At 43.9% G+C, this 27,895-nt stretch overlaps 1 protein-coding gene across 5 annotated transcripts in view; it reads right to left on the bottom strand.

Annotated features, from left to right (window-relative positions):
* GRIP2 (glutamate receptor interacting protein 2) overlaps positions 1 to 27,895 on the bottom strand; it is a 528,003-nt gene that overhangs the window by 69,656 nt on the left and 430,452 nt on the right. For all 5 annotated transcript variants that reach the window (XM_075938764.1, XM_075938763.1, XM_075938768.1 and 2 more), the window contains exons 2-9: positions 25,745 to 25,825; positions 20,768 to 20,903; positions 19,171 to 19,316; positions 17,065 to 17,151; positions 16,334 to 16,409; positions 15,712 to 15,857; positions 6,055 to 6,202; positions 4,148 to 4,317 (exon numbers count right to left, since the gene is read on the bottom strand). In XM_075938764.1, coding sequence (XP_075794879.1) covers positions 4,148 to 4,317; positions 6,055 to 6,202; positions 15,712 to 15,857; positions 16,334 to 16,409; positions 17,065 to 17,151; positions 19,171 to 19,316; positions 20,768 to 20,903; positions 25,745 to 25,825 — 990 coding nt within the window. The remainder of the gene's footprint in view (positions 1 to 4,147; positions 4,318 to 6,054; positions 6,203 to 15,711; positions 15,858 to 16,333; positions 16,410 to 17,064; positions 17,152 to 19,170; positions 19,317 to 20,767; positions 20,904 to 25,744; positions 25,826 to 27,895) is intronic.

Here is a 27,895-nt window from a genome sequence, read left to right as displayed (position 1 = left end):
GTGAGATTTTAATGGTGTTTATCCACCTACCCTCTGTTGTGTCCAGAGACTTTACTCTAGGCCTTACACACCTGCCAACCACTGAAGTTTACCAGTCCTGCGTTGCGTGGCCCATTTCTCTTAGCACCCTCATTTGCTCCCACATTTATATTTAACAGGCTTTGGCATAAACGTTCAAAGATGGAGGCAACAGGATACGCAGACCCTGCTCCGTATACAGCACCACGCATCCTTACAAGATGAACCACCTAAAGCTTAGTATGTGGTCCTGGGGGTGAATGAGACTATGGGGAAAATCCATCTTTGTGCTGATGTGAGGGAGGACTGGGCTTCCCTTATTATGGACAGCAGAGGCCCCTCCTCCCACCATCCTACAGCCTACCCCTGCCATGGGGCAGAGGCTCTTATGGAGAGGGTAATAGGGCCCTCTGCGGGGATTATTCCCTGGGGGTGGGGTGGATATTTATGTCTGCCTACAGCCCTTTTGCACTAACCTAGATAGCACGAAGAGGCTGCAGTTGACCATGTAAGGCAGGGGTGGGCAAAAGCCACTCAACAGGCTGAATCTGGCCCACCTAGGGCTTTGATCCAGCCTGCATGCTGCTTTATTAATGCAGGAACCAGCTCCATCTCTAGGGCAAAGCATGGTGGCCCCCCAGCAGTTACCTGGGTGGGCAGAGGAGTGAACAGGACTTGAACCCAACCACCCTGCACTCCCCAGGAAAACACCCTATTGCCTAGGCCATTCCAGAATCCACACCATGGCCCTGCCTTGAAAGGGTCAACAGCCCCAGGGAAGCCATGAGCCCTATCACCAGAAGCAGTTAAAAGGGCTCGTGTGTCCTTGGCTCCCAGGCAATGCACTAGCAGCAAGGCTGGGAGCAGTGAGCCTTTTAAATAGCAGGAATTGAAAGGGCTCACAGTTCCCGGCTAATCTGATGCCTGGGAGCTGCAGGGGAGGCGTGAGCCCTTTCCACTCCTGCTATTTAAAGGGGCCATTCTTCCAGGGCGGCTCACGACCACTTCAAAAAGTGGGCCCAGTTCAAAAATTATTGCCCACACCTGAGGTGAGGTGCACTTAAACCCCCATTCCCACCTAAGTCAGTGGGAACAGAACAACATAGGCAGCTTCTTGCAGGACCAGCCACCACATGAAAGCTGCAGATGACTGTAAGGCAGCATTTCTTCAGCAGTTCTCTAGCTCCAGGACTCTCTGGATGGTAGCTGATGACTTTACTAAGTGCCCAGCTGTATGGCCAACTCTTCTTGGTTTAGCTCTGTGCAGCTAGGAAATGCCTTCCTTGATCTATAGGAGGGTGAAATATTTAAGGACAAACACTGATCTTGATCCACAGCACACTCTGCTCTTCACTTCATATCAGTGGTTGCTCAAGGGCATCTGTTTGTTTTAGCTCTTTGTTTGTTCAAGAGTTTAAATAACGTGGGGACAGTTGTCACGTTCATGCCCTTTGCCTTGGAGCTCCATAATCATGCTTAGAATTTTGCGTTCTGGATTGCTACCACAGCTGGCTGATCTCCTAATTTGGGGTGGGGAGAAATGACCAGCCACACACAAAGCCGTTCCTCCATTAAAGGTACCCTCCTGATGCATGTATTTTGAAAGGGGATTAGGAGCTGGACATTAAAGCAGGCAGGAGAATGGCTCATTTTAACAGCTGTCGAAAAAGGATTAGTTTCCCATTTTTTCTTGGGCACCTGGGTCAAGTCATTAGCCCTCCTGTTCAACCGCTCTAATTCGGTACAAATTAAACAGGGCATCTTAGAGCTTTAAACTTCTAGGAATGGAGCAGCTATTAGGTTTTTATGTTCCACTCGATTATGCTAAAGGACCTTACAAATTCTCCTTTTCCAAAGTTATTCTGAAGGGGTAATGAAATGTGAGCTTTGCTTTGGGCTACTATCGGTCATCAGTGACTAAATGTATGCACCAAGTGCCCAGCGACCAGATGACTGAGAAAGACAGCAGAGGTGATTGGAACTGGAGGTTCTGCTCTCGGTTTCCGGGAACCATGAAACACTAACAATCAATCTGGATTTATCCAAACCCCAGAAAGAACAGGCTTGCTGTGCAGAATGTGACATTTACCCCATAACAAATCAGTCTGGGATTGCATCAAATATTATGGTATTGGCACAAAGGTTTAGAGGACAATTGAACCTGCCCCCAACTCTTGTTTTAGAGAAGGAGAGATTAAAGTCAAGGTCCACTCCTGAAGCTAGGGTGAGATTCTCAGCTCACATGGACATATTTGTGTTAGCCATCCGAGCAGCTACAGGAACAAGGGAAACAGCCGATGAGTATAAGCCACCTGGACCCTGTGAGTAGGGCTGCTAGCTTGTGCCACTGCTGTCCACCTACACTACCATTTTTAGCATGTGAGTTCAGATGAAAGCCGGCACCTGTGCGCCCTCACAAGACAGAATTACTCCCCCAGCTCATAGTAACCCAAAGACACAGCTACACTGCAATCGGAGATGTGACTGCTGCACTGGTAGATACAACCATGCTATCACAACTGCTTGTATCAGCGCAGACACGGCAGCCTGGGCTACTAATTCAAATGCATGTCCAGAGTCCCCGGCATGCTTGTCCAGTCTTCACTGAAGCTCCTGACACGCTATTTTTAGTGAAGCTAGTGTGGATAACTCTGCCCATGATTAAATCACACCTTGGGCTGCAGAAGAGACTTACCCTAAGAGGATAATGATGAGGCTTGCTAGGGTGAAATCCTGGTTCCATTGACATCAACGGGGTTTTGTCATGGAGTTCTTTACAAACATTTCCTCTGATTGATACTCCTACTCAACCACCTCCTTCTGTTCAGACACAGTGGGCATCTGATCAAGCAGCAATCACAAACAATGCTGAGCTAGAAGACCAGCACTCATGTTTCAGCATTTTGTGCCTAACTAGGCCAACCTGTGGTCTAGTTCTCTAGCTACTTGCATCAGGCCCTGCATAATTAAAGATGCATGCTGAAAGTTGGATGCTTATGTAGGGATTGTTCAATACAAAACAAAGTCTCAATTTTGGGCACCGCTGTAATAATTGGCTTACATGTTTACTTTAATTGTAAGCTCAAGTTCAGTAAGATAAAACAATATCCTACAATTGTTAAAAAGTATACCCCCAAATCTCTAAATTCATCTAAACAGCCCCCCAACATAGTTAAAAACTGTTATTCATACTTAGCAAAAACCAAAAAAAGTAACATGAAAACTTAAGAAATCAAAATCCATCTCAAATATTAATCCTAATTAATAACAAAATGACAAAAAGAGGTTATTCCGCACACTACTGCCTGTATAAGTCCTTAAAAACCCCCAAACACAACTAAAGCCATTTTTGCCATAACTGTCACTCCCATCATCTACAAAGAACCCAGGCCTTCAGCACCCTAATCCTATATGACATCCTGACCCAATAGGACAAAAGGAACTCAAAAAACATTGGCTCCTGTAAATCTCAAACACTACCTAAAATAAAATGAAATCAAACTATAGCAGCAGCGGCAACAGCAGCAGCATCTCAACTAACTTTTCGCCTTTTATCTAATAAACCAGTTGGCACCATCTAAAACAGTGACAAACACAAGGCTTTTTTCCTTCTAAAAGTCTCTCCATCTGAAAACAAATAAAAATCACACTCAATACTTCACATTTCAAATCCTTTAACAGATTTTCCTGTATTTTTAATAAAAAAGTTAATATGGATGGTAATAGTATATTGCCACAATACTAAGCAAGCTAAAGTCCCTGCAAACCAAAGCAATGTTTAATGTCAAACCAATAAATGGGTTATGTTAAAAGCTTTAGCTCATTTATTCCATTAACACAATAGTACTAGGGATGTAACCTTAGCATACCTTATAATGCTAGAGAACAATGGATTCCCAAATCTAATGTGCCCATACAAGCCTAGCTTCTAGTCACTTATTTCTATTCATTTACTTGACAAACTTCAACTCATCTAATGTTTTTTCAGCAGAATGTCTATTCCTCTCCCCAGAGGCCTCTCCCTGGAGCTATCCAAAGCAAGTAACAGGTCATGAGACCCACGGTAGAGATATTACATAAGCACACAAAACAATAATACGTTGTTTAGCTTCTTACTACAAGTACGCACCTGTGTCGGGAGCTTTCAGGGGGAGCCTGCTCTGGTGAGCGGGGAGTATTTCCAACTTGACGTTTTCCGAAGTGGAGGCTAAGAGCTGAGTGGCCTCTAACAAGGAACAGTGCTCTGTGCTGGTGCCATCGATGGAGAGGATGTGATCACCAATGTGCAAGGCCCCACATCTACAGAGAAGACATGCAGCCCATCATGCAAGCGCATAGATTTGTGTCATGTGGTTCAGACTAGGACTTTCTGGTTGGGCAAAATTCAGCAGTTTTTCAGCAGGGCTTTCATGTAGGGTTGCCAGGTGTCCGGTATTGTACCGGACAGTCCAGTATTTGGGTGCTCCGTTCGGTAAAAAAAACAGAAAATACCGGACATGTGTAATGTCCAGTATTTTCTGATTTTTCCAGCTGTGGACCGGACGGAAGCCTGGTGTGGGTGGGAGGAGCGGCTGGGAGTCCCAGCTGGGAGGCAGGGCCGGGATTGCTGCTGGGAGCCCTCTGTCGCTTGAGTGTGAGGAGGAGGGGAAGCCTCCTCCTTGCTCGTGCCTCACCGGGAGCCTGCGCGGGATAGGTAGCAAGTGCCCAGGTCAGTCCCGCTCCTCGCCAGCCAATTTGCTCACCCCACCCTCTTCCCGGCCAGCCAGTTCTCCCTCACTTCCCCTGCTGATCTTCCCCAGCCAGGCCCCTGCACCCCCACCCCTGCTTCCCGCCGACCCGTTCCTCTTCCTGATCTTCCCCGGCCAGTGCCGCTGCACGCCCCCGCCAGCTCTGCTTCCCGCCACCCCCCTTGGCTAGTGCCGCTGAATCCCCCCCCAACCAGTTGTGCTTCTCGCTCCCCCTTACTCTGGTCAGCCCGACCCCCTCCTGGCTGGTCCCCCCTCCCCTGATATCCCGCGGCCAGCCCGTTCCACCCGACCCCCTCCTCCCCCGACCAGCCCTGCTTCCTGTTGGCCCTCCCATCTCCCCCAGCCAGCCCCGTTGTCCCTCCCCCCGTTAGCTGTTTCCAGGCCCCCGCCCCCCGCCCTTCCCGGCCAGCATCGCTCCCTTCCTGGCCGGTTCTCCCCCTTCCCTCCCCCCCCCCCGGTGAAGCGTGTCCGGGGTTTTTTTTTTTTTTTTTTTTTTTAAATGACTACCTGGTAACCCCTAGCAGTGATCCAGGTTCTTGCAGTTTTTTTTTTTTCCACTCAGCAACTTTGGTCCCCCCCCCCCTTTTTTTTCCTTCAACAAATTTTTTTCCTGGTGTTTTTTTTGGGGGGGGGGTGTTCAGTATTTTTGTTGCAGCCATCTGGCAACCCTACTTTCATGTGAACCTGTTTTTGACTCCATTTTCTGATATCCCCTTAGATTTCCAGCCTCAAGCTTATGAAGTCAAAAATTCAAAGAGAGACAATCACATTTGGACAGGTTCAGCTGTGAGTTTCTCATATTTTGCACCCACAAGTAAAGTTGGCTGAAAACCCAGCCAGCTTCTTTTACAAATACAGGCCAAGTTTCAGGTGAATATTAAATCCTGGCAGTCAGTGAATGAAGTCAGTGACAAGACCACTGCGTTAAGCATGGCTTTATACTCTGGCATAAATTGTATATCACAAATGGGCTTAAGCCAAAAATGATCACTCTAGATTTTTGAACATTTCAAGGCTTGAATATATTCAAATGTAAGCTTTATTCTTGGGCTCTGTTCTCATATATGCATTGGATCAAATTCCTCCCTGATGAACAGAATCCAATGAATTTTTTTAATCACACAATTTTGCACAGAATCCTTGGACATCTCTAAAAATATATTATTTTTTCCATTTTTTTCTATAAACTAGTGCATTGCAATGGGGAGAAGTGGAATGTAACTAAAAGGGAACCAACTGAGCAGCAGAGAAGACAAATGCAACACTGCCACTTTACTCTAGTTCATACCTGTCCACCACACTGGCTGACTTGATCTTGTCAATAACTATGACCTGTTTATTCCGATGTGTGCCTGTTGTCAAAGTGATTCCTAGTGTAGATCCAGGAGTCTTAGCTATTTCCACTAATAATGGACCGGAAGCATTGGCTACAGTATCTGGAAAAAAAAAGTGTCAGGGTGGTTTATGACCAATTATTTCAGTTTTTCCAGCTATAAAATATCAAGGAAGATAATGGCTTGTTAATTTGCATGTTCACCAGTACAGACACCAGTTCCCTGTACCAGCTCACTGCTGAGCCTTTACTTCCTCCTGTGTCAGTGCATAAACGCTAAACCAAGATGTGGTAACGGAATTAGAGTTATTACTAAGTTTCACCATTTTCCACACGACTACCTTTTACTACATATTGGTGAAATAAGATTAGGCCAGGCAGCACTCTATAACCATATAATCTATTTTAGAAATGTTCATCTGTCTAGCCATCTGTCAGTTACACCGTTTGTTCAAGAACTCCTAAACAGTAAGGGTATGTCTACACTACCCTCCTAGTTCGAACTAGCGGGGTAATGTAGGCATACCGCACTTGCAAATGAAGCCCGGGATTTGAATTTCCCGGGCTTCATTTGCATAAGCGGGGAGCCGCCATTTTTAAAACCCCGCTGGTTCGAACCCCGTGCAGCGCGGCTACACGGGGCACGAACTAGGTAGTTTGGACTAGGCTTCCTAGTTCCAACTACCGTTACTCCTCGTGAAATGATCCTAGATCATGTCCACATTGGAAGCACCATCATCAGTGTGAGCAATGCACTATGGGAATATTTCCTACTGTGCAGTGTTGTAGGAAGGCAGACTGGATTGCCCCTGAGTTCTCCCACAATAATAAATGGACACAAATCAGATATCATGAATGGCAACACACAAAAACCTGTAGAAGAACACTTCAATCTCCCTGGACACACAGTAGCAGATTTAAAAGTAGCCATCCTGCACCAAAAAAACTTCAAGAACAGATTTCAAAGAGAAACTGCAGAACTACAATTCATCTGCAAATTTGATACTATCAGTTTAGGATTAAACAAAGATTGTGAATGGCTAGCCAAATACAAAAGCAGTTTCTCCTCTCTTGGGCTGTGTCTAGACTACATGCCTCTGTCATCGTGGGACGAGGTTTACCGGGGCTGCCGACAAAGGGCTTTGATGTCGGCAGCGGAGCGTCCAGACTAGCGCGCTGAGCGGACAAACAGCTGATTAGCTGTTTGTCGGCTCAGCGCGGCAGCCCTGTAAATGTAAATGAAGCCGCGATCATTTAAATCGCGGCTTCATTTGCCTTTGCCAAAACAACAAATCTGCATGACTCCGTCAACGGAGCCATGTAGTTTAGACATACCCTTGGAGTGTGTCTAAACTACACCCCTATGCCGGCAGAGGGATGTAAATTAGACGTATCGAAAGTGCAAATGAAGCCGGGATTTAAATATCCTGTGCTTCATTTGTATAATGGCGGTTGCCGCTTTTTTTTTTTTTTTGAAATAGGGCTTTTCAGAAAGAAACGGCAGTTTAGATGGGGCATTTTCAACAGAAATGCCCAGTTTCAAAAGACCCTCTACTCCTCATTTCTGTTGAAAATGCCCCATCTAAGCTGCCTTTTTTTCCGAAAAGTCCCATTTCGAAAAAAGCGGGGGCCGCCATTATGCAAATGAAATGCAGGATATTAAAATCCCGGCTTCATTTCCACTTTCAATACGTCTAATTTACATCCCTCTGCCGGCAGAAGGGTGTAGTTTAGACGTACTCTGGGTGTTCACACTGCCACATCAGCTGCTAGAAGTGGGCCTCATCCTCCCTTACTGAATTGACCTCGTTATCTCTAGCCTTACTCTTGATTGGAACTCTTTTCTTATGCCTGTATATTTATACCTGCCTCTGGAATTTCCACTACATGCATCTGACGAAGTGGGTCTTTGCCCACAAAAGCTTATGATCCAATAAATCTGATAGTCTATAAGGTGCCACAGACGTCTAGTTGTTCTTGCAGATTCAGACTAACACAGTTACCCCTCTGATCTTTGGCCATTGCTACAGTATACAGAGTTTTTACAACATCTCACAGAGTTAACTAAATCAGTTTAAATGCACATTGTTAGTAACCATCACCACATGCTGCTGAACTCCAGAAGAGCAGCAGGAATTGCCCTTGGTTCATTTTTAAAAAGCCATAGTTGATGAGAGATCAGCCATTCAAATTTATGTCATTGTGCTATGAAAAGACAACTTACTCTTCTCTCAAATTAGGATCAGACACCTGTAATTTAGCAAAATTAGTATGAAGCAATTAGCACAGGGCTATTAAGTCCAAACTAATTTAAAAGAATTGTTGAGAGAAGACAGCAGGCAAAGTGAATGCTCACATTAGTGAAGCGATTTCTATGCATCCATTTGGCACTAGGGAGCTGTTATTATAGCATCGGGCACTATGGTTCAGGCATGAAAAGAGGGTACTGAGGGTAGCAGCAGAGAGAGATAGTAAAGACAACCTAAAACTTAAGTCACCTAGGTGTCATGCCCTCCAATGCTTTATGAAAATTGGCTTAGGAATATGAATATGCATAACTCAAAGATGATTTAGGTAAAATGCATCATGTGACGTATTTTTAAAGTTACAGCCTGCTGTATGTATGTATTCTCTTTCTGGGCATGTATAATTCTTATATATAAAGTTAGAGATTTGAAGTATGACTCCATTTAGAAATCAAGAATTTGTAGTGAGAGCAAATAGTGGTACTTAAGAACTTAATGGGCTGGTGCTCAAGGTAACAATCTGTGATGGTTTTTTGTCCTGTAAGCCTGGATATTGGTAGGTTCGGCCAGGATAAGTGGCAAGACCACCTGATGCTGTACTTTTGGATCTTGTTCTTTTCCGCTCAAGGTAAAGAAAAGTTTTAACTGAACACAAAAAATATCCTCCTTGGACAAGGGGATCATAAAGGTGGGGAATCAAACAACAGAAATGGTTGCCAGATGCCAGGAGACTCCCACTTACTGCCAAAGATGCCTGCTGGAAACATCTAAGACTGAACAGGGTACGGATTAGGTCCGCACTAGGAGGCTGCCTACGTTGTGAAAGAGATCATTAGAACAACTGTTAGGGCACAAATTTGCATGTGACAAGTTTCTTAATGTATTAGGATTGGCTGGCATGTTTTATTTGGCTTCGGAACTTAGTGTGATCTGTCTGTTTTCACTTGCAATCACTAAAAATCACTTTTTTGTATTAATAAACTCAGTGTAAATAACTGTTACAGAGTGGGAGGACAACAGCTGTGCATCTCTCTTTCATTGATAAAGGGAGTGAACAACGTATGAGCTTTCTCTGCATACAATTTTTAAGCAGAATGAGACGTGGGTGCTGTTAATTGCCTTATAGCTAAACCCTCTCAGAACTGAAGTGGTTCCGCACCTGTGTCCTCTGGAAGGCGGTATGACAAGTGTTTGGCAGAGAGTGCCTAAGCCCAGCCTCCCCTAGCCTGTCTTCCTGGATCTCCAATGTAAACTGAGCCACAGAGGACAATCAGAAGTACATCTACATATAGGGCAAACAGGGCCATCAAACTAAATGAGCAGTGGGTGGGCAGAGAAAGCTTATGAGCTTGCTCTGTATGAAACTTTTATGGAGAATAAGATGGATTTTTCTGGGGTTCTGGTCCCACTGGGGATGTGTTCCTGGGCGCTTAACTATCATGATGGGGAACGAAGCCTTTACCCCTAGGAAACCTTCCTTGCTCTTGAAACAGAGACAGTAAACTTGAGGAAATATAAGCAGAATCAGAAAGACATTTTGGCATCCATAACCTGTGGGACACCAGCGTTCTCATTTTGAGAAAGGCAGCTCCTTCAACCAAAGGGGTTGAAACCTCAGACCTAACTATAGGCGAAAAATCTGCTTAGACAAAGATTGCAAGTTACTGAAGTTAAATTTTAGTCAGAAGAATGCATGTTTTGCTCTACTTTACTAGTACCTCGTCTGTTCACTTATCACTTAACTCTTTGTTCTTTGTTAATAACTATTACAAAACCACCTCAATGCTGTGTGTTCAGCTGAAGGCTGAAGTTAACTAAACTAAGTGCCGGGTGTCTGCTCTGTGTCTTTGGAAGCAACAAGCTTAATAACTTGCGTGGCAGTCCAGCTAGAGGGACTGAACAATGCAGGGGAGATGGTTTAGGGGTGACTGGGCTGGAAGAGTTAAGGTTACCCTGCAAGAAGTAACCAGATTGGGGGAAGCCTGGGATAGGCCATCATACTATTATCAGGTTGCTGGTGTCAGAGCACTGAGGCAAAATTCCACAGCACAGGACCATCCAGAGATACAGGGAATGACAGAGCACCTTTACTGGTCTGGGTAACACCCACACATAGCACACAAATGAATCCCTAACTCCTTGACCTTTGTCATATACATCAGTGCTCAGGTACTGATACAACCGCTACTGTAACAAATGTACGGTAATTGCTCCCATTGACTTCAGTAGGAATTGCATCAGGGCCTCATGAAATTCAGCACTGGTGCAAATATACCAAGCAAAAGGCACCCTGGATGAGGCTTTAAGCTGATTCAAAGAGTTGTTAGCAGTTCACAAATGCTGCCAAATCCTTCCCATGCTTGTCCATACTAAACCCAGCCCCTGACCCTTTGGAGAGCTGACCAGTACTAGCTTCTCAGAGCTGCCTGAACGTTTAGGTTGTTCACGACAATCTCATAAATCCTAATTTTCTTCCTCAAAAAGAAAGTGTTAAACACCATGCGGGTTGTTTAGGTACAAAACATCCACCTCCCTGTCAACCCAGAGGAGAAGCATCCCAGATCAGACCTCAGCAGGCTGGCCAGGTCCCATGTACATCTACACAGCCAGTGGGTTTACTAGTTGCCTGCCAGCGGAAGTGCTATTCATGGATGAGTTCATGGATGCTATGGAACAAGTGTCCTCGTCGCGGAGTTCAGTCTGCCAACATAAACATTTCACAAGGTCAGGAAGAGCTTGTCAGCTCACAAGGGTGGATTTGTGGCTGCTTTTTTAAGCTTTATCCTCAATCACATATACAGCAATCACTGCAGCGTTTCTTTTCTTTTGTCTGTGGCTTTCGATCTCCTCCTGGTTTTGTAAAAACTCCCTCTGGATAGCTGCTTGAGCAGCCAAGCATGCACCCTGAAGAAAACGGAGGGAAGCATGTCCCACTATGCAAATGCACCTCCATGCAAAGCTTACTGACATGAAGTCAGCTGCAAATTTATTCAGATCTCAGAGTTCATGTAGGTTTACACAGTTCTGTGGGTCACGCCTGAAGGCTAGATAGACAGTCTGCCACCACTCAGCTCATGCAGAGCAATAAATAGTTCATTTAATGCTGCAGGACATTCGCCTCTCTCTGCTTTCTCATCAGGAGAGCCACAGAGAACTGTAGTCTCCAGCTAAGGTTAGTGGAAGGCAGCTGGGAAGGGAGAGAGGATGGAGAAGACAGCACTCACCTTCTCCAGCACGGAAGGTAGCTTTCCCAAACTGAGTCAATCCTAAAAGCCTTCAGCCCACGGCTCTGTGCAGCAGCAGATACGGCTTATTTACAGTGTCACTATTTAAATGCTGCATATTGCTTTAGGAGAGCCCATGAAATACAGTGTTGACACAGGAAAATGTGCGCTACTGCTGCTGCTAGATAAATGCTACAGTAAATACCAAGGCAAAGACTTTCAAAGCAGCCTTTGGGATTTGGACACTAAATTCCTATTCACTTTAATGGGAGTTCAATTTAACTCCTTATGTGGCTAAAATCTCAGCCGAGGAGATCTGCCAAGAGAGCAATTTGGCTATGAAAGCACCAGTTAAAAGCCACGTGGCTGATGAAAAACCTTGAAGCACAGTCTCCTCCCCTTTTTCTTCCTCCATGTGGCATCCCCCAAGGTGGGACAATCCTGAAGCAGAGGGACTCTACTGCAATTTCCTTTGCCTGTGGATGAGCTGTATGGAGCTCAGCTGCTCTCCAGAGTGGGCAGGGCTGACCAGGAACTCACACTGCAAGTGCATCTAGGAAATGCCATGATGCAGCAAATCCTCTCAGTGCTTTTTGCTGACTGGGCTCCTATGAAGGACAGCCGTCAAAACAATACTTGCTCTCCACAGGGCTCGGTCCTCCCCACTTGTGGTGCAAGGGGCCCTGACACTGTGATGCTCCCCTGGTGCAGGTTTCATATTTTACATTTTCACAGATATCAGTGTCCAAGTTAATGCGCATCACTACTCCAGGCAAATGGGTCGCCATGGTTCCGATGAACCATGAGAGGCATTTTAGCCTTCTTCCTGCCATCTCCACAGGAAGGAACAAAGCCTAGTGGTCAGACCAATCCCCATGCGTGGGGAACTCTGGGGTCTATTCCCAGCTCTGCCACCAATATTTTGTAGGGCCTCCAGCAAGTCACTCAGCTGCTCTGTGCCTTAAATTTCCCAGCTGTAAAATGGGGACTTTCTAATTGAATGTATGTAAGGTGTTTTGACCTCTTCAGCTGGAGGATATGATCTGGACAAATTATTGAATTGCCAACATTCATCCTGACTCCTTGGATGTCCATGTACCCTATTTCAGAAGCAAACTAGGCACTAACTCTTGATGGGGTAGGGCAGGGGCAGATGACGATTTTGCGGGGCCCAGGGAAGCACAATTTCGCGGGGTCCCCCCTTTGACATGGCGCATGCGCGGGGCTTCTTGAAGCGCGGGGCCCGGGGTGGTTGCCCCGCTCGCCCTGCCCTATATCCGCCCCTGGGGTAGGGAGGAAATCCACACGCCCAACATTTACGTTCCTTTTATTACTGCCTGAAAGAACTACAATTATTTCTTCTTACAGACCAAAACAATCTCAGTTAGCTAGTGAGAGAGGAACATGCAATAAAGGAAGCAACTGTAAAAACTAAATTAAGGAAAAACCATGGAGGGACAATTAAAGACTCATTTTTAATTCACTTTAAAACAGTATAACTGTAAAAATGCTCCATCCTGCTTCAGGGGGAGAAGTCAGCATCTGCCAAGCCATGGGCAGCCTTGCCAGCTCCGTAGACAGAAGTTCATCACAGAACATTGGTTGCGCATTTATAAACATCCCGTGAGGAGACTATTGCCTTCACGGAAAGCAGAGGAAAGGGGACTTCTAATAGCTTCTTTGCCCCACCTAAAAACATAAACACTAGCCTAATGAGAAATGAATTTCCCCAATGGACAGAAGCTTTGAAATAAGATAATCTCCCTACCTGTATTTGTATTATGGCAATAAAGAGAGAGAGCTTAATGTGAAATTATTTTAAAATGTTCAATCATGCTGAGAAGCAAAAAAAAAAAAAAGGAGGAACAGGTTATTATCAGCAGGATTAGTGACAGGGGGAGCTCACTCACATATCTGCTGATATTTTGGTGTCCCACACCTTTCTCCTATTCCCCACTTGTGGAAGGCTAGCAAATAGTTCTTGATAGACTGCAGCATTTAAAAATAATAAGTCATATTTTTGCTTTTTCCATCAAAAATAAAGGCTCTCTCCTTCCAGCCTCAGACAAGGAAAACAAGGCAAGTACGTCATGATTCCACTTCTATGGAGTTAGGAAGAAACTCTCTCTCTGTGAATGGATGGGTGGATGGACAGACAGACAGACAGACAGAGTCTTCTTCTGATACATCTGGTCTTGGCCACTATACAGGAATATAGGCTCAGCTAAGGTTGTACAGCCAAAGTCAGACCACTATTCTATGCTCCTTCAACCCTAATACTTAGGTGTAAAGTTATGAAAAAAATGCAAGAGACTTAAACTGATCTCATGTAAGGTGACGAAGTCAGGTTTTAAAACCATCAACTTCATACAAACTATGAACCAGGGATGTCTTAAAAGCCTGCTTCTCATGCACCACGAGCTGTTTGCATTTGCCCAGTTTCTTAGAGTCATGAAGCTCTACACAAGCATTCCATTTTGGAGCAGATTTCTTAAGTCCATCCACCTGGGTATCCAACAGAATGCAGAAAAACAGCAACAACTAATGAAGAGAGTGGATCTTCCCTGTTCAGATTTCTGAAGCTGCTAGTATCCAGAAAGCTACAAATAAACTGGAGCCATAAATAATATGACAGACAATGGAAAGGGCTTGTTCTTACCCATATCTGATTAGTGACCTGGGCTGGCTGGCCCTGGTCTCTGGCCCTTAGAGGGGCATGCCACCCTGTCACAGGACTCAAAAACGTTGCAGCACTAATACAATACTCTGAAATTGAAATTATATTTGAAACATGGACAAAGGCCAGTAGAGGGCAGGTAGCTGCAGTGCTACTTTCCTTCACACATCACTGCCAATGCAATTCAGAATACAGATGCCTTCCAACACTCCTTTCTATTCCAGTCCTGAGTCTCTCTTGAGGACAGATTGTGGTCTGTATTTATTTGTGAGTTTTTGATTAAAGGAGGAGAAAAGATTTTATGAGAGAATACATTTTAAGAAAGTGTACATGGGGGAAGACAAAACCCTCAGAACTTTTACTGACATTTTGCTTTTCTATCTAACGAATGACTAATGCTGGAGACATTTTCATAGAACACCAAACACAGAGTGCAAAGCTCTCAAAAGATTTCAACTTGGAAAACAGCTCTATAGCCCTCCAATCCTTTTCTCCTTGAGAAACTCATCAGTGCTCTCTGGATTGCAGCCACCTTTGATTTCCCACCTTGCTAGCAAATCAAAAAACAATCTGACCTAATTAGCCCCTTCTCTTGCTGGCTCATTAGCTTAGACATACTGGCCTGGTACATGAGGTTGGCAGAAGAGGTTCCAGAAATAGTTGGCCCATCTTGTGGGTCTGGTTGTGGCAGAAATCCCTCCAGATCAAAATGTAACACAGTGCACTGAGATTGCATAGCCAACATAGCTTTCGACTCTGGTACTTTAACTATGGTCCCTGACGTAACATATGTGTAGCTCTAACTTGCTATATTGCAGCTAAGCAACCCTTCCCCAGAGCGTGAAACTGAAAAACATTAGGAAGTTGTTTAGAAATACCGCCTCATCCTGTCACCTTTCTAGCAGCTGTTCTTTAATTGAGAGTTCCTATTAATCATCTCGTTTCTGTGAGAAGCAAATCTGAACTAAAACCTCTGAAAATGGAACATCCCCAAACTGAGACCTGTTCATGCTCCCAAACCAAAATTTTTCCATATAGAAGATTCATTAGTCAACTAGTCTGTCTCCTGCCCAGATTTACTACAGGCATTTGCTGTCTTCTCAGACAGCACATAGCCCTCCATTACGTACCCACTCTGCCCTAACAACATCCTGTCTCTGTGGCCTTGTCTACACTAATCATTTCCTCTCACAGAATGAACTTCCTCTCACAAAATGAACTTCTGCTGACATCACTGATGGAGAGAGTACCAGCTTTGCCAGGTATTTTAACCCTTTTATCATGTAAGCCTACTCAGAGCTCTATCAACCATGGACCAGTCTCTTGCCTTTCCTATGGTGAGAAGTACTTTACTTAGTGATTTCCCACTGAAATCACCCAGTGCAGTTAGAAGGATTCAATCTTCCAGCTCCCACTGAAAAATCCACTTTAGAGCAGCTTTTTTCAGCTTGCCCCACCTCCTTACCCATGATGGTGACATCATACTCGATCTGGAACAGCGCCTCCTGGCTGCACTGCCGCAGAATGTTCAGCGCGTCAGCATGAGTCACACTGTGAAGGGGAATCCCATCAACACTCAGCAGCCTGTCTCCGATTTTCAAGGACCCTTCCCTGCAGGGAGCCAGAAGCAGAATTCAGTACAAATCTTGATCCAGCAGGATCTGAACACGCCCCTGGACAATTGCCTTCTGTTTAGTTTAGGGTATTTATAGTCTGATGCCCATCACATTTAATTAGCAATATGAGACTAAAGAGACTGCCTCAGACCCCTTCCTACATTACCTTGTATCATAGCAATAGTGGCCCTGGAGAGATCTACAGTCAGCTAATTAAGTGATCATTTTGGAAGAGGTACTTCTAGGCATAACAGACACATCCTTACAGGAGATAAGTTAAATCAAGATAGCCATCCTCTGAACACACCTGGAAAGGACTTACAACTTCACAAGATCTTTTCATTGAAAGCCGTAATGCCCCGGAGACACTGGTGTGATGGGCCACAGGATGTTATATGCTGAAGTCTGGTAAGAGCTGGGCATGCATTTTGTTAAACTCCATTGCTAAAGGAGGTAAAACATGAACATTACCTGTCTGCGGGGCCACCTGGCCTCACGTAGGTGAGTACTAATGGTCTGGATTTGTGCCAGTCTTCATGGGCTCCCCCTAGAGCAAAACCAGAAAAGCCATAAATAACTAATCTCTGGAGCTGAACGCCCTTGTTGTTTTAACAGAGGTGTTGAGAGACTGAAGATATTTTTCATTTAATAGTTGACAAAGCTTGCCAGCAAAGATAGTTCTGGATAGCCAGTCAGCAGTCCTAGGAGGTTGGTCAGTACACACTTCAAGGAAGGCCTGCCAAGGGGGAAGCCGGGGGTAAATGGGGCAAGTGCCCCAATGCCTGGTGACTGTAAAGGTCTGGGGCTCCCAACCATAGCCACTACTGCAATGGGGCAACGCCTGGAGTCCCAAGCCCTTCAAATCACTGTGGGAGAGCCACATGGCCCAATGTGCTGCGGGCGGCACTTAGAGCTGGGGGAGTTATGGTGTGCTCTGGGCAACACTGAAGGTTGGCTGCTCTGGCCCCACCCCTTCCATCCAAGGCCCCTCCCCCTTCTGGGAGCATGTAGCCAGCTATCCCACTTCGCTAACAGGCCTGGCATGGCTGGCGGCTCCCCCGCTTTAAGGCACAGTTTTATTTCCGAAACAAGATTTTCAACACTGACTTTCTCTCGTCCCTTTCCTTCCCCCATTCTTAGAGCACTACAACCAGCATTTTGCACATGCAGTCTTTATCACCCTCCTCAGAGAAGTCACTAACCTCTTAGCACAAAGCCAAAACTGTTGCCCTCTTTGTATAGACACACCTCTATGGTCTTTGGAATAATGCCAGAGCTGCTCTCCGGTGCTATATGGATGGGAATAAAAAGGAGAAAGTTGCCTGTATCTGAAGCATAAGATGCTTTTCCTCTTAAGATTAGGAAATAACTGGAAAATACCGCTTCATTTATATTCCAGATTTCCCCAAATCTGCCTAGACAAATACTTTGACATTGAAGTAAAATCTTGCCATTTCTCAACCAGTTTCACTGCGTTCAGTGTCATTCAAAAGCCAGCTGCTTCATGTCATGGAGATGCTAAGTTCTTGATGTTTTAAATTAAAAACAGGCAATTGTTGACCTAACCCCTCCCCCCAAGCCTCACTGCTAAAAGATTCATTTTCCCCCTCATGTTTTGACTTTTTGAGGAAAAGAAAAAAAGGAAGTGAATGTTTCAAACTGATCCTAGGGGAAAAACTGTAACTTTATGCTGAATATACTGCTCCTTTTAACGTGAAGGATATACAATCATAGAGGATGAAAAAAATGCCCATTCTCGGATATGCAGCCATTAAGGAGCATATTTATTTTATCATAGTGGTGTTCCCTGAAACTGAAGAATAACCTGCCACTCTCTCTCCTTTGTATCCAATAGCTTAGAGAGAGATAGAGTCACGGTATCTCAGGTACACTAAGGGTGTGTCTACACAGCATCCTTAGCTCAAAATAAGCGATGCAACTTGCGTAGCGCAAATTGTGTAGCTTATTTCAAATGTACAGGCAGTCCCCGGGTTACGTACAAGATAGGGACTGTAGGTTTGTTCTTAAGTTGAATTTGTATGTAAGTCGGAACTGGTACATATTGTAGGGGAAACTCTAGCCAAACATTTCTCCAGAGCTCAGTTTTATTCTCCCACACCTCACTTCCCTTAGTCCTTTATTCTCAAGCTGAGGTGTCTGCTGAGAAAAGCCACTCCGCGTCTCCCTGGTCTGCTGGGGGGGAGGAGGGGGCGCTAGCTTCACGTCTCCCTGGTCTGCTGGGGGGAAGCAGCTAGTACGGGGTTGCCTCACCCTGATGTAAGTCGGATCCATGTAACCCGGGGACTGCCTGTATTTCAAAATAGCTTATTTCGTAACTTGGCACTGTATACACAGTGCCAAATTTCAAAATAAACCACAATTCTGAAACGTTCCTTAATCCTCGTGGAATGAGGTTTACAGGGATGTTGGAAGAGCATGCCCATTATTTCAAAAGATATTTCCAAATAACAGGCGCACTGTCGAGATGCAGAATAGCTATTTCAGGATACCAGAAGTATCCCAAAATAGTGCCATTGTGTAGCTGTACCCTAAGTGAGCATGCTCAGTGGAACAAGTATGGAGGGATAGATTAATTTACTTTTCCTTTCTGGGTTAGATTGATTGGCTTCAAGATTTTTTTTTTTTTTTTTTGGTAGGTGGGTCAAATGGTGTGTTGCTACTGGTGGAAATGAGTTTAAGGGAAGGGTGGGTTTTTTTTTTTAAACTATTTCTTTGTTCTTATAATAAAAGTTAAATCAAACAATTTTTCAACCTCAGAACAGATTCCTCCCTTTATCTGAACTGGTTCATCTGCTTCTGGGTTTAAGATCCTCTGCTAAAGAACACAGAGTTTCAGCCTGTTGAAGACATGTAATGTTCAGAAGAAGCAACATTTAATACAGTTAAACAAAGAAGAGAGGCTTTAGCCAATGGGTTGTTAGGATTCTGAATACTTTCCGATCAGTTATAGCAACAGTAATCTTAAAAAGAGAGAGAGAGAGATGGTTAGGGATGCAGATCGGGGATTTGCTGCCAAGTCACAGCAAGGCAACAGAAATCTAATCAGCCATCTCCAGCCAGTGTGCATGAGCAGGCACCCATTATGCTGGAAATAGAGAGAGAACTAACTGCACTTGAAGAGTGGCTCTGCAACCTCTACCAATGTTTCACAGACAGATGAAGACAGAATATAATGCTGCCCCATTAAACATTCTTTGTGGTAGAGGGCATAACACGAACAAATCCCCTCCGTATCACAGAATGAGACAGTTAAGCAATGTAAGGAACATTATCTTAGCAACACGCACCGGCTGGGGGCAGTTCATACTCCACTTCCAATACCACCCTTTCCCCTACATTCTTCAAAAGGCTTATAATTTCATCATGCCGCAGTTTAGTCAGGTTAATCCCATTCACTGACTTGATGTAGTCTCCAACGTTCAACTGGTCACTTCTGTAAAGAGACAGCAAAAATAATATTCTGTTATGTTCTGCCTGGACATATGTGGGACATCTTTTCTGCTGGAAAATGTTATAAAAAATGTCAAATAGTAACCAATTTTAGCTGTATTAATCAAAAGGCATAAGAACATAAGAACATAAGAACGGCCGTACTGGGTCAGACCAAAGGTCCATCTAGCCCAGTATCCTGTCTACCGACAGTGGCCAGCACCAGGTACCCCAGAGAGGGTTGACCGAAGACAATGATCAAGTGATTTGTCTCCTGCCATCCCTCTCCAGCCTCTGACAAACAGAGGCCAAGGACACCATTTTATCCCCTGGCTAATAGCCTTTTATGGACCTAACCTCCATGAATTTATCCAGCTTCTCTTTAAACTCTATTATAGTCCTAGCCTTCACCGCCTCCTCTGGCAAGGAGTTTCACAGGTTGACAACACGCTGTGTGAAGAAGAACTTCCTTTTATTAGTTTTAAACCTGCTACCCATTAATTTCATTTGGTGTCCTCTAGTTCTTCTATTATGGGAACTAATAAATAACTTTTCTTTATCAGCCCTCTCCACACCACTCATGATTTTATAGACCTCTATCATATCCCCCCTCAGTCTCCTCTTTTCTAAACTGAAAAGTCCCAGTCTCTTTAGCCTCTCCTCATATGGGACCCATTCCAAACCCCTAATCATTTTAGTTGCCCTAATCATTTTAGCTGGCATATGAAGTATTTCTATGTGGCTGGAAAAATGTGTCCATCTGCTATATTTTTCTGGGGGCAAACCTTCAGATTCAGATGAATAGTAATAAATATGTGCTCCCAATTTCCTTCCATCCCATCTTATGATAACCTGTCCATCTCCCCTTGTGACAGGTTATCATAAGAAAGTCAGACACCAATATCAAGCAAAAGTTCCAGCAGGCAAGACAAGTTTTTCGCCCCTTTCTGCTTGCTCTCTGCATAGTATGCTATTCTTTTCCAATCTTTTCCCCTCTCCTTCACTGTTTCTGCTCCCCCACTCTTCTCCACGGTCTACTTGATCATGAATTGTATAATGCCAATGTAAGAGCCGAAGTTAAACATTTAAGCCCATGGTGTTTGAGATGGTTTAGTATTAGGCCAAATGCACTCGCTCACCCCAGATAGCATGTAATCTACCATTTAGATGCATTAAAAATGAAATTGCCTCATTTTGTAGAACCACTTATGTTTGTAACTGGTGGGATTGAAATTGTTTTTGTTTAACCATTCTAAAACCTATTCTAAAATGTTTCATGATCATTGCATGGATCATAGGAAATAACTCTGAATGGAATAACAGGCTTTTTCCTATGAGATGAATAACTTTACATCTCACGTGGCCATTAAAAAAAATCCAAAGCCAACTCACTTGTCTTTATAGATATTCCATCAGGTATTCAATATGCCACATTTTTCACACAGATTTTCTCACCTTGCAGCAAGGCCTCCTGGCCTCAGGTTTGAGACCCTTGGCTTTCCATCTTTGTCTGTGCCACCGGATATAGTTAAGCCAAGGGTACTTCCCTCCTTCTTAATCAGCTCCACAATGGTGACACCTCTGAATTCCTCTAAAGATAAATATCAGAAACAAATCAAACCGTGACAGTGTCCATCTCAGTGGAAAGCCCTGGGAGCACTATATTGCAGTGTGTAGTGGGACTAAGCATAAAACTAATTAATTTATTTGGGGGGAAAAAACAGAAAAAAAATTAGGCTGGGGTATCAGCAGGAAACGAGCAGGAGAAAAGGAGAAGGGGTCAAAGAGAATGTGGATGACAGGAAAGTTTTCCTTCCTATCAACTGATTCATCTCATTTCTCCCTTTTCACTTCTGAAGCAACACCCCCCTTTACTGAAACTTAGGCAGAAAGTTATGTGCTTCCCAGGTCATGGATCATGACAAAAATATCAGTATTTGTTTAGATATTTGATGCTTGGAAGTAACATGAACCACTTCATAAACCATCAGTACCATACTCTGGCTGGAGGATTCTCACCCCCCTCCCCACATTCCACCCCCACCCCATTCCACCCCTTCTTCCAAGTCCCTGCCCCGCCTCTTCACCATCTCGCCCTGCTCTCCACCACCTCATTTTTTCCCCACACCCTCTCCCAAGCACATCCCATCCCTGCTCCTTCCTTTTCTCCTGGAGTCTCTAAATGCCATAAAACAGCTATTCGCAGCAGGCAGGAGGTACAGGAGTAGATCAGCAGGGCCTCTGACAGGTGCTGGGAGGGAGGGGGGCAAAGCAGGAAGCGTGGCTGCTGGTGGCTACTGAGCACCTGCTATTTTTTCTTGGTGGGTGCCCCAACCCTACAGCACCCCCAGAGTCAGTGCCTATGATTACCACTACTAAATGTTTCTATTACTCTAGCACTCAGAGGCTACAAACAGAATCAGAAGCCAGCGGTATTGTGCATGGTCTCAAATCGCACTTTTAAAGGTAGCCAATAAGCACAGCAAGGGCCAAATCTGGAACTCAGTGTTTTGGAATGGATCGCACATTCTTTTTATTTGCTTATCATCATCATCGTAGTGTGAAAAATGTTTCTTTGGAATCTGGCCCTTGACTATACCTTGACCAAGAAATGTGTACCTTGACCAAAAAACAAACAAAAAAAAAAAAAAACAACTCCCCCTTGTACAGCTTACATTCTAGACAAGGGACATACAAAAGCTAAGGCAGGTAGTGGGATGCAATCAAAGATGCACGCAACTGATTTTGTAGGTAACTTTAAAAAAATAAATGATAAAGTGCCAGCTCAGCTAATCTGCCCCTCAGCGCATCATTACATTGGCTTATATTGGGAAGGCTGTCTTTTCAGGCTGTTGTGAGCCTGAAGGGGACAGACAAAACAGGATGGATCTTAGAAATGTTGAGGTTAAAGAACTGGTGAGTTTCGGATTTGCCGCATCTGAGATGGGAAAGAGGTAGATTGTGTTGACATATGAGCAGGCTGCTAGGGAGATGAGGAGGATTGATGAAACCAATTCATTGAGGATAGTTTTTAGTTACAACTGTACTCCACTGTCCTCAGCTTGCCTGACTGGTCACAGGTACTAGGACATTTTCCATACCAAGCTGGAGCCAAAAGTATTGTAAATGGATATACTCAGGGCATGTTTTACAAGACATAAGAGCTATAAATATTTATAACAGGGTCAATTATGTGATATTTAATCCCTTTGTCTCCTGTGTTAACTTCAGTTCTCTTCTCCCTGTGGGTAAACATTTTTAATTCCCCTACCCATTCAATTATTTTGAGTGAATTTTTGTTTGTTTGCAACTAGGGAACAATATTGCCCTTGCACACACAACAAATGAATACACCATTCAATTGGTGCCAGTTTTCAGCATCTTACATCCAGTGTTTGAGTGGTTTAAAGCCTCCCTAATGATTTACACTCAACAGCTGGAAAACAAATGTTGGAGGAATTTTCAAAGAGCTCTGCAATGCTGCAGAGGGAGATATGGACCACTGTTCCCCATGTGGCTGATCAGGAGCGATTTGAATGCCACCTAGCTGATTAGCAGAGCACCCACAGCTAAGTCTGTTTGTTTCTACCTGTGGTGCACATCCGCACATGCTTCGATGCACATAAACATTTATTCTGCCCATGCATGGAAATGATTAGAGGGAACATTTCTCTCGACACTGGTATGCAAATCTCACAAGGGTTGCAAGTGAGTTTGGTAGTCTCAGACTAGTGGCTATTTGTCTGCCTGACCAAAACAACACATATTATGACTTTTCTTTGCTTAGGCAGAAGATTAAGAACTGCAAAAGACACTGCAAAATTAAAAAATAAAAAATCAGGTGCCTTGGCAGAGTTCATTGCCAGAAACTTGAACAGAATCTGCCTACACTTTGAGCTATTCGTATCCATTTTTCATGGGCATTAAAATACAGAAAAGGCACACAAAAAGGGTACGCTGGCCTCTTCAATGCATTGTAGCCCAGTTCCAGACCATGGCTTTGGAGGCTGCAAAGTAAAATCTTGCATCTTTACCGAGAATGGTCAAAAATAACTTTGTCAGGATGAAATAATGCATCAGGCTCAAATGAGATTTGCTATAGTGAGAGGGAACATTTAAAAATCTGTACAGTTTGCACTTTCAGGCCCTGCAAATCTCTTAAATCATTTATCACTACTTTAGTTCTCTGCAACTGCAGAGTTAGTCTTCCCCCTTTTCTTTGGAGTATACATTGTTTTAATACTGTGTCGTGCCAAATGATAATCAGTCTATCAGGTCTGGCTGGCACTTTGCTCTTCGTGTGATGCCACAGTAACAAAAGAAATTGCACCTTAGTTTAAATCATTGTGCATGTTGCTGTTTTATAAAGCGCATCCCTCCACACGGGCATAAATGTGAGTGGGGGAGAATGTACTTAAAAGTGATTAATGTAAGAATCTCTTTGTGATCCAGCACTGTTTGGAAAGTATTCAATCTCAGCTGTGCCCCCATTTAACATGGTAGAGTTGACTCATTCTCAGACTTTATGTCCATGATGTTCCTGTTTTTCAAACTCAATTTTGATCCACCGCCAAGTACAGTAACAGTTTTCAATTCACCAATCTAGGATTTCCATAACTGCAAGAAACTTTCCCACTGGTCCCTGCTGTTCAAAACAGAATGCCATCCGGCACTATCGTGTGGATTTGCTCTCGACTAAAGAGACTACAGATCAACACAGATGGTGCCACAAGGGCTGGAGTAAGATAGGAAAGGGTCACAGTGTGGAGGTCACATGCTTCCCCTTTAGCTGGTGCCCCCGCCCTTGTGTGTCTCCCATCAGTCACCTATGATGTACCTGCACCACTGTTTAACCCCAATGGGCACAACTAACTACAGTGTGAACTCTGTATGGATCACAGAGATATGACATGCGGCTAAACATCTCAGTCCCAATCTATGCCAAGTGTTTCACATTGTGTTTACTCCCATGATGCCTCAATTAAATGTTTAAACCTACTAAAAGTTTGCCCAAGCTTGTCAAGACAAAAAAACTAGAGTTTTTAAAAAATGTAGAATTTTACAGGAACCATCCTCCCCATACCAGATTTTTCTTGAAAATGTTTAATTAATGCCAGAATGTTTCCATAGCCTTTTTTTTTTGGTTTAAAAAAAATCTATGATGGTTATAGAAGTTTTTCATTTACTGAAAAAACAGGAATTTGTTAAACCAATTACTGAAAAACCTGGGTTTCGCAAATGGAAAACATCAAACAGCGTTTTGATAGGGATTCTGATTAAAAATTCCATGTAAACGAAGTCCCCAAAATCACAAAAATAAGTCTGCTTTGAATCCTGTGAAACAGTAAAAGCTTTGATATTTAAAAAAAATTTCTTTCCATTTATCAGACTACTTCAGTGTATTGGTAGTGCTCACAGGCCCTAACAAGAGCCCAAATGTAAGAGGGAAACAGAATCTCAAGTTCCAAATTTATTCATATCTCCAGCTTCAAGCTGAACCTCCCAGATAGAATGCCAGTTGTGCTGCAAACACCTGCCCATGCAAAACTAAATCTAGATCACACACACATTTCACCAAGTTCCAATCATCATGCACAGACTGAGCCATTGACTGGTTTTTGTCTTCTCACTGCATATGTCTGCATTGCTATCAGTAGATATGACTGGAATCTGTGTAGATATGACCACGCTAGCTCTTTAGAAATAGCAGGAAAGCCATGGCAGCATAAGTCATTTGCCTGAGCCTGTACTCAGGATCCTAGATGGACTCATAAGAGGCTATGCCACTGTAGCATCACTGTTATTTTTGGTGAGCTAGCTTGAGTGTTTCTACATGTAGTGCAATCACACCTCCAGATTGCAGAGTAGACTTCTCCATGGAGCCAGAACCTCTGGAGTGATCAGCAGACTGCAGGGTGGCCATACTTTTCATGTGGCAGTAATGTGGGAACTGACAGAGGAAGGCTCCTTGATCAGGAAGAGGGAGGAGTGGAAGGGAAACTTCCATAAGTTTAAATTAATAAGCAAGGGGTAAAAACAGTTACAAATGAAAAGACACAAGGAGAAGGGCCCAAGCAACAGAAAGTGGCAGCCAACATGACAAAAATTGCTAGGGAGACATACACGTGGGGTTGTTATATCTATTTACCAAATATAGTACAATAGCAAGACATGTGCCAATCACCCTTGCCCACTTCTTTCCTCCTGCCTTTCCCTTCACCCCCCATTTCTTTTAAATTGTAAGCTCTTCAGAGAACAGATTCTCTCTCCTTCTCTACAGTTGCAATAAAAACTCAGAATAAACGTGCATAGCTTAGTGCTGGTTACATTCCACCCACAACGAGACCAACCATACCTCCTCCTTCCTGCTCGCCACTGTTCTGTTACTACTACACCAAGGGGGGGGAGGGGAGTAGTAGCCATTTCTTTTACCTGGAATGCTTTGCCTTCTGGAGACCAGGGCTGTGTCCAGTCCACCTGAGTCTTTGCTCCCCTTTGAGTAAGGGCCATCATCTTCCAGGGAAGAAAAATAAACAGAAGCTAAGATTATATTTACACTGAAAGCAACCGCTACGTTTAAAAAGTTCATTTGTGACCATTTGTATAGATAGTGTTTCGTTCCAGTTCCTGGCTTCAGGTGAGAAAAGGTTTTATTAAGCCCAGGACCACTTCACAATCTAGGTTGGTTCTGCAGCCTTTTGAGGCGGGAGGGAAAGAAGAGACAAGTGGGATGATAACACACTCTTGATTTATTTCTCTGGGAGCTAATCCTTTAGGAGAGCCCAAATTCCCTTACTCCTGTAATCATGTGGAACAGCAGAGATGAGGAAAAGCTGTAACATCAGTCTCACAAGTTTTAAGCCTGTCATTATGCTTGTGAAGAAACTCATGGTCTTTGGAAATGGAGTAATACATCAGGATACAAACAGGGCACTAAATCACCATACTTGAATTAAATTGCCTATTCTTAGAAATCCTGTTCTTTCAAAGTCACACATCCTTGCTACAGCTTCAGTGACTGTGTAGTGGAGAAACCACCTTTTCTTTAAAAAAAAAAAAAAGGCTTAGAATAGAAGGAAATGGTATTAGAAAGAATTGTCTGACAGTTTAAATCCAAATGTAAGTATTAAGTATGACTTATCTAGTGCTACTAGAAGATGCATATAGTTTATTCATAGGGAAATCAGGATACTGAAAAAAGTGTGGAAGTAGTTTTTAATCAACCGAACCAAATACAGGCAGTCCCCGAGTTACGCGGACCCAACTTACGTCGGATCCGCAGTTACGAACGGGGCCCTCCCTCTCCCTGGTCTCCAGCAGACCAGGGAGAGGAAGCAAAGCGGCGGAACACGCGGGCAGCAGACAGCCCAGACGCATCTGGGCTGTCAGCTGGCCGCGTGTTCCACGGCTTTGCTCTGCTCTCCTCTGCTCCCCGTCCCCCTGGTCTGCAGACCAGGGGGACGGGGAGCAGAGCAGAGCAAAGCCGCGGAGCACGCTGACTTGGGGATGCCTGTGGTTCTTAAGTTGAATCTGTATGTAAGTCAGAACTGGCCTCCAGATTCAGCCGCTGTTGAAACTGATCAGTTTCAGCAGCGGCTGAATCTGGACGCCAGTTCCGACTTACATACAGATTCAACTTAAGAACAAACCTACAGTCCCTATCTTGTACGTAACCCGGGGACTGCCTGTACTCCAGTCACTAAGTCTTTAGGATAGGTTAAAGCAAAATGAATTTCAAGGAATTTAGGAATGCAAGTACTGATATTCCACAGTACCTGGTTTCTATAATCTGGTTTCTATAATCTATAACACACAAAGACAAAGGTAATTCTTTCTATAATACTAAAGACTTTAAGACAGTTCTCTGTATAACATGGCTATGTATGAAGTTTCTAATCATAGCCATAGCCACTGGGGATCAATTTCCAATCATTTAGGATGGACAAATTAATTAGATAAAGAATGAAGCTGAACTATCACTCAAAAATTAAAGGCTAAAAATGGTAAGGTTCTTGCTTAGTTTTAACTGAATAAACACTCCTGCTCATTCCACCACCACACATATATTACTTGCCTTTAGTAACATGTCACTTTATAAAATGCTGAACATTGCAGATCAATACATTTTCAGTAAAACTTGGTTTAGAGAAACTTAAACAACAAATGGTCTGGTAGCACTTTATAGACTAACAAAACATGTAGATGGTATCATGAGCTTTCGTGGGCACAGCCCACTCCTTCAGATGACCGAAGTGGGCTGTGCCCACGAAAGCTCATGATACCATCTGCATGTTTATTTAGTCTATAAAGTGCTAGCAGACCATTTGTTGTTGTTTAAGTTTATCCTGTACAGACTAACTGGGCTACCCCCTGAAGCTTCTTGGTTTAGAAAGTTAGAGAGACTAATGCTAGGCTGGATCAGATCACTCTGATCCCATTCACTGCATTTCTGGGGTGCTCTGAAACTCTTTATCTTCAAGATTACAAAATTTAGCTGAAAAAATCTGGAGAACACTCTCCCCTGTTTGCCCTCCCACTTCCCAAGTAAATTTATGTACGAGTCAGAGACAGAAGGAGTTTTGC

This window comes from Pelodiscus sinensis, chromosome 11 (assembly GCF_049634645.1).
Source record: "Pelodiscus sinensis isolate JC-2024 chromosome 11, ASM4963464v1, whole genome shotgun sequence".
Taxonomy (NCBI): domain Eukaryota; kingdom Metazoa; phylum Chordata; order Testudines; family Trionychidae; genus Pelodiscus; species Pelodiscus sinensis.
The sequence above is the reverse complement of the archived record's forward strand: the minus strand, read 5'-3'. Positions and strand labels throughout refer to the sequence as shown.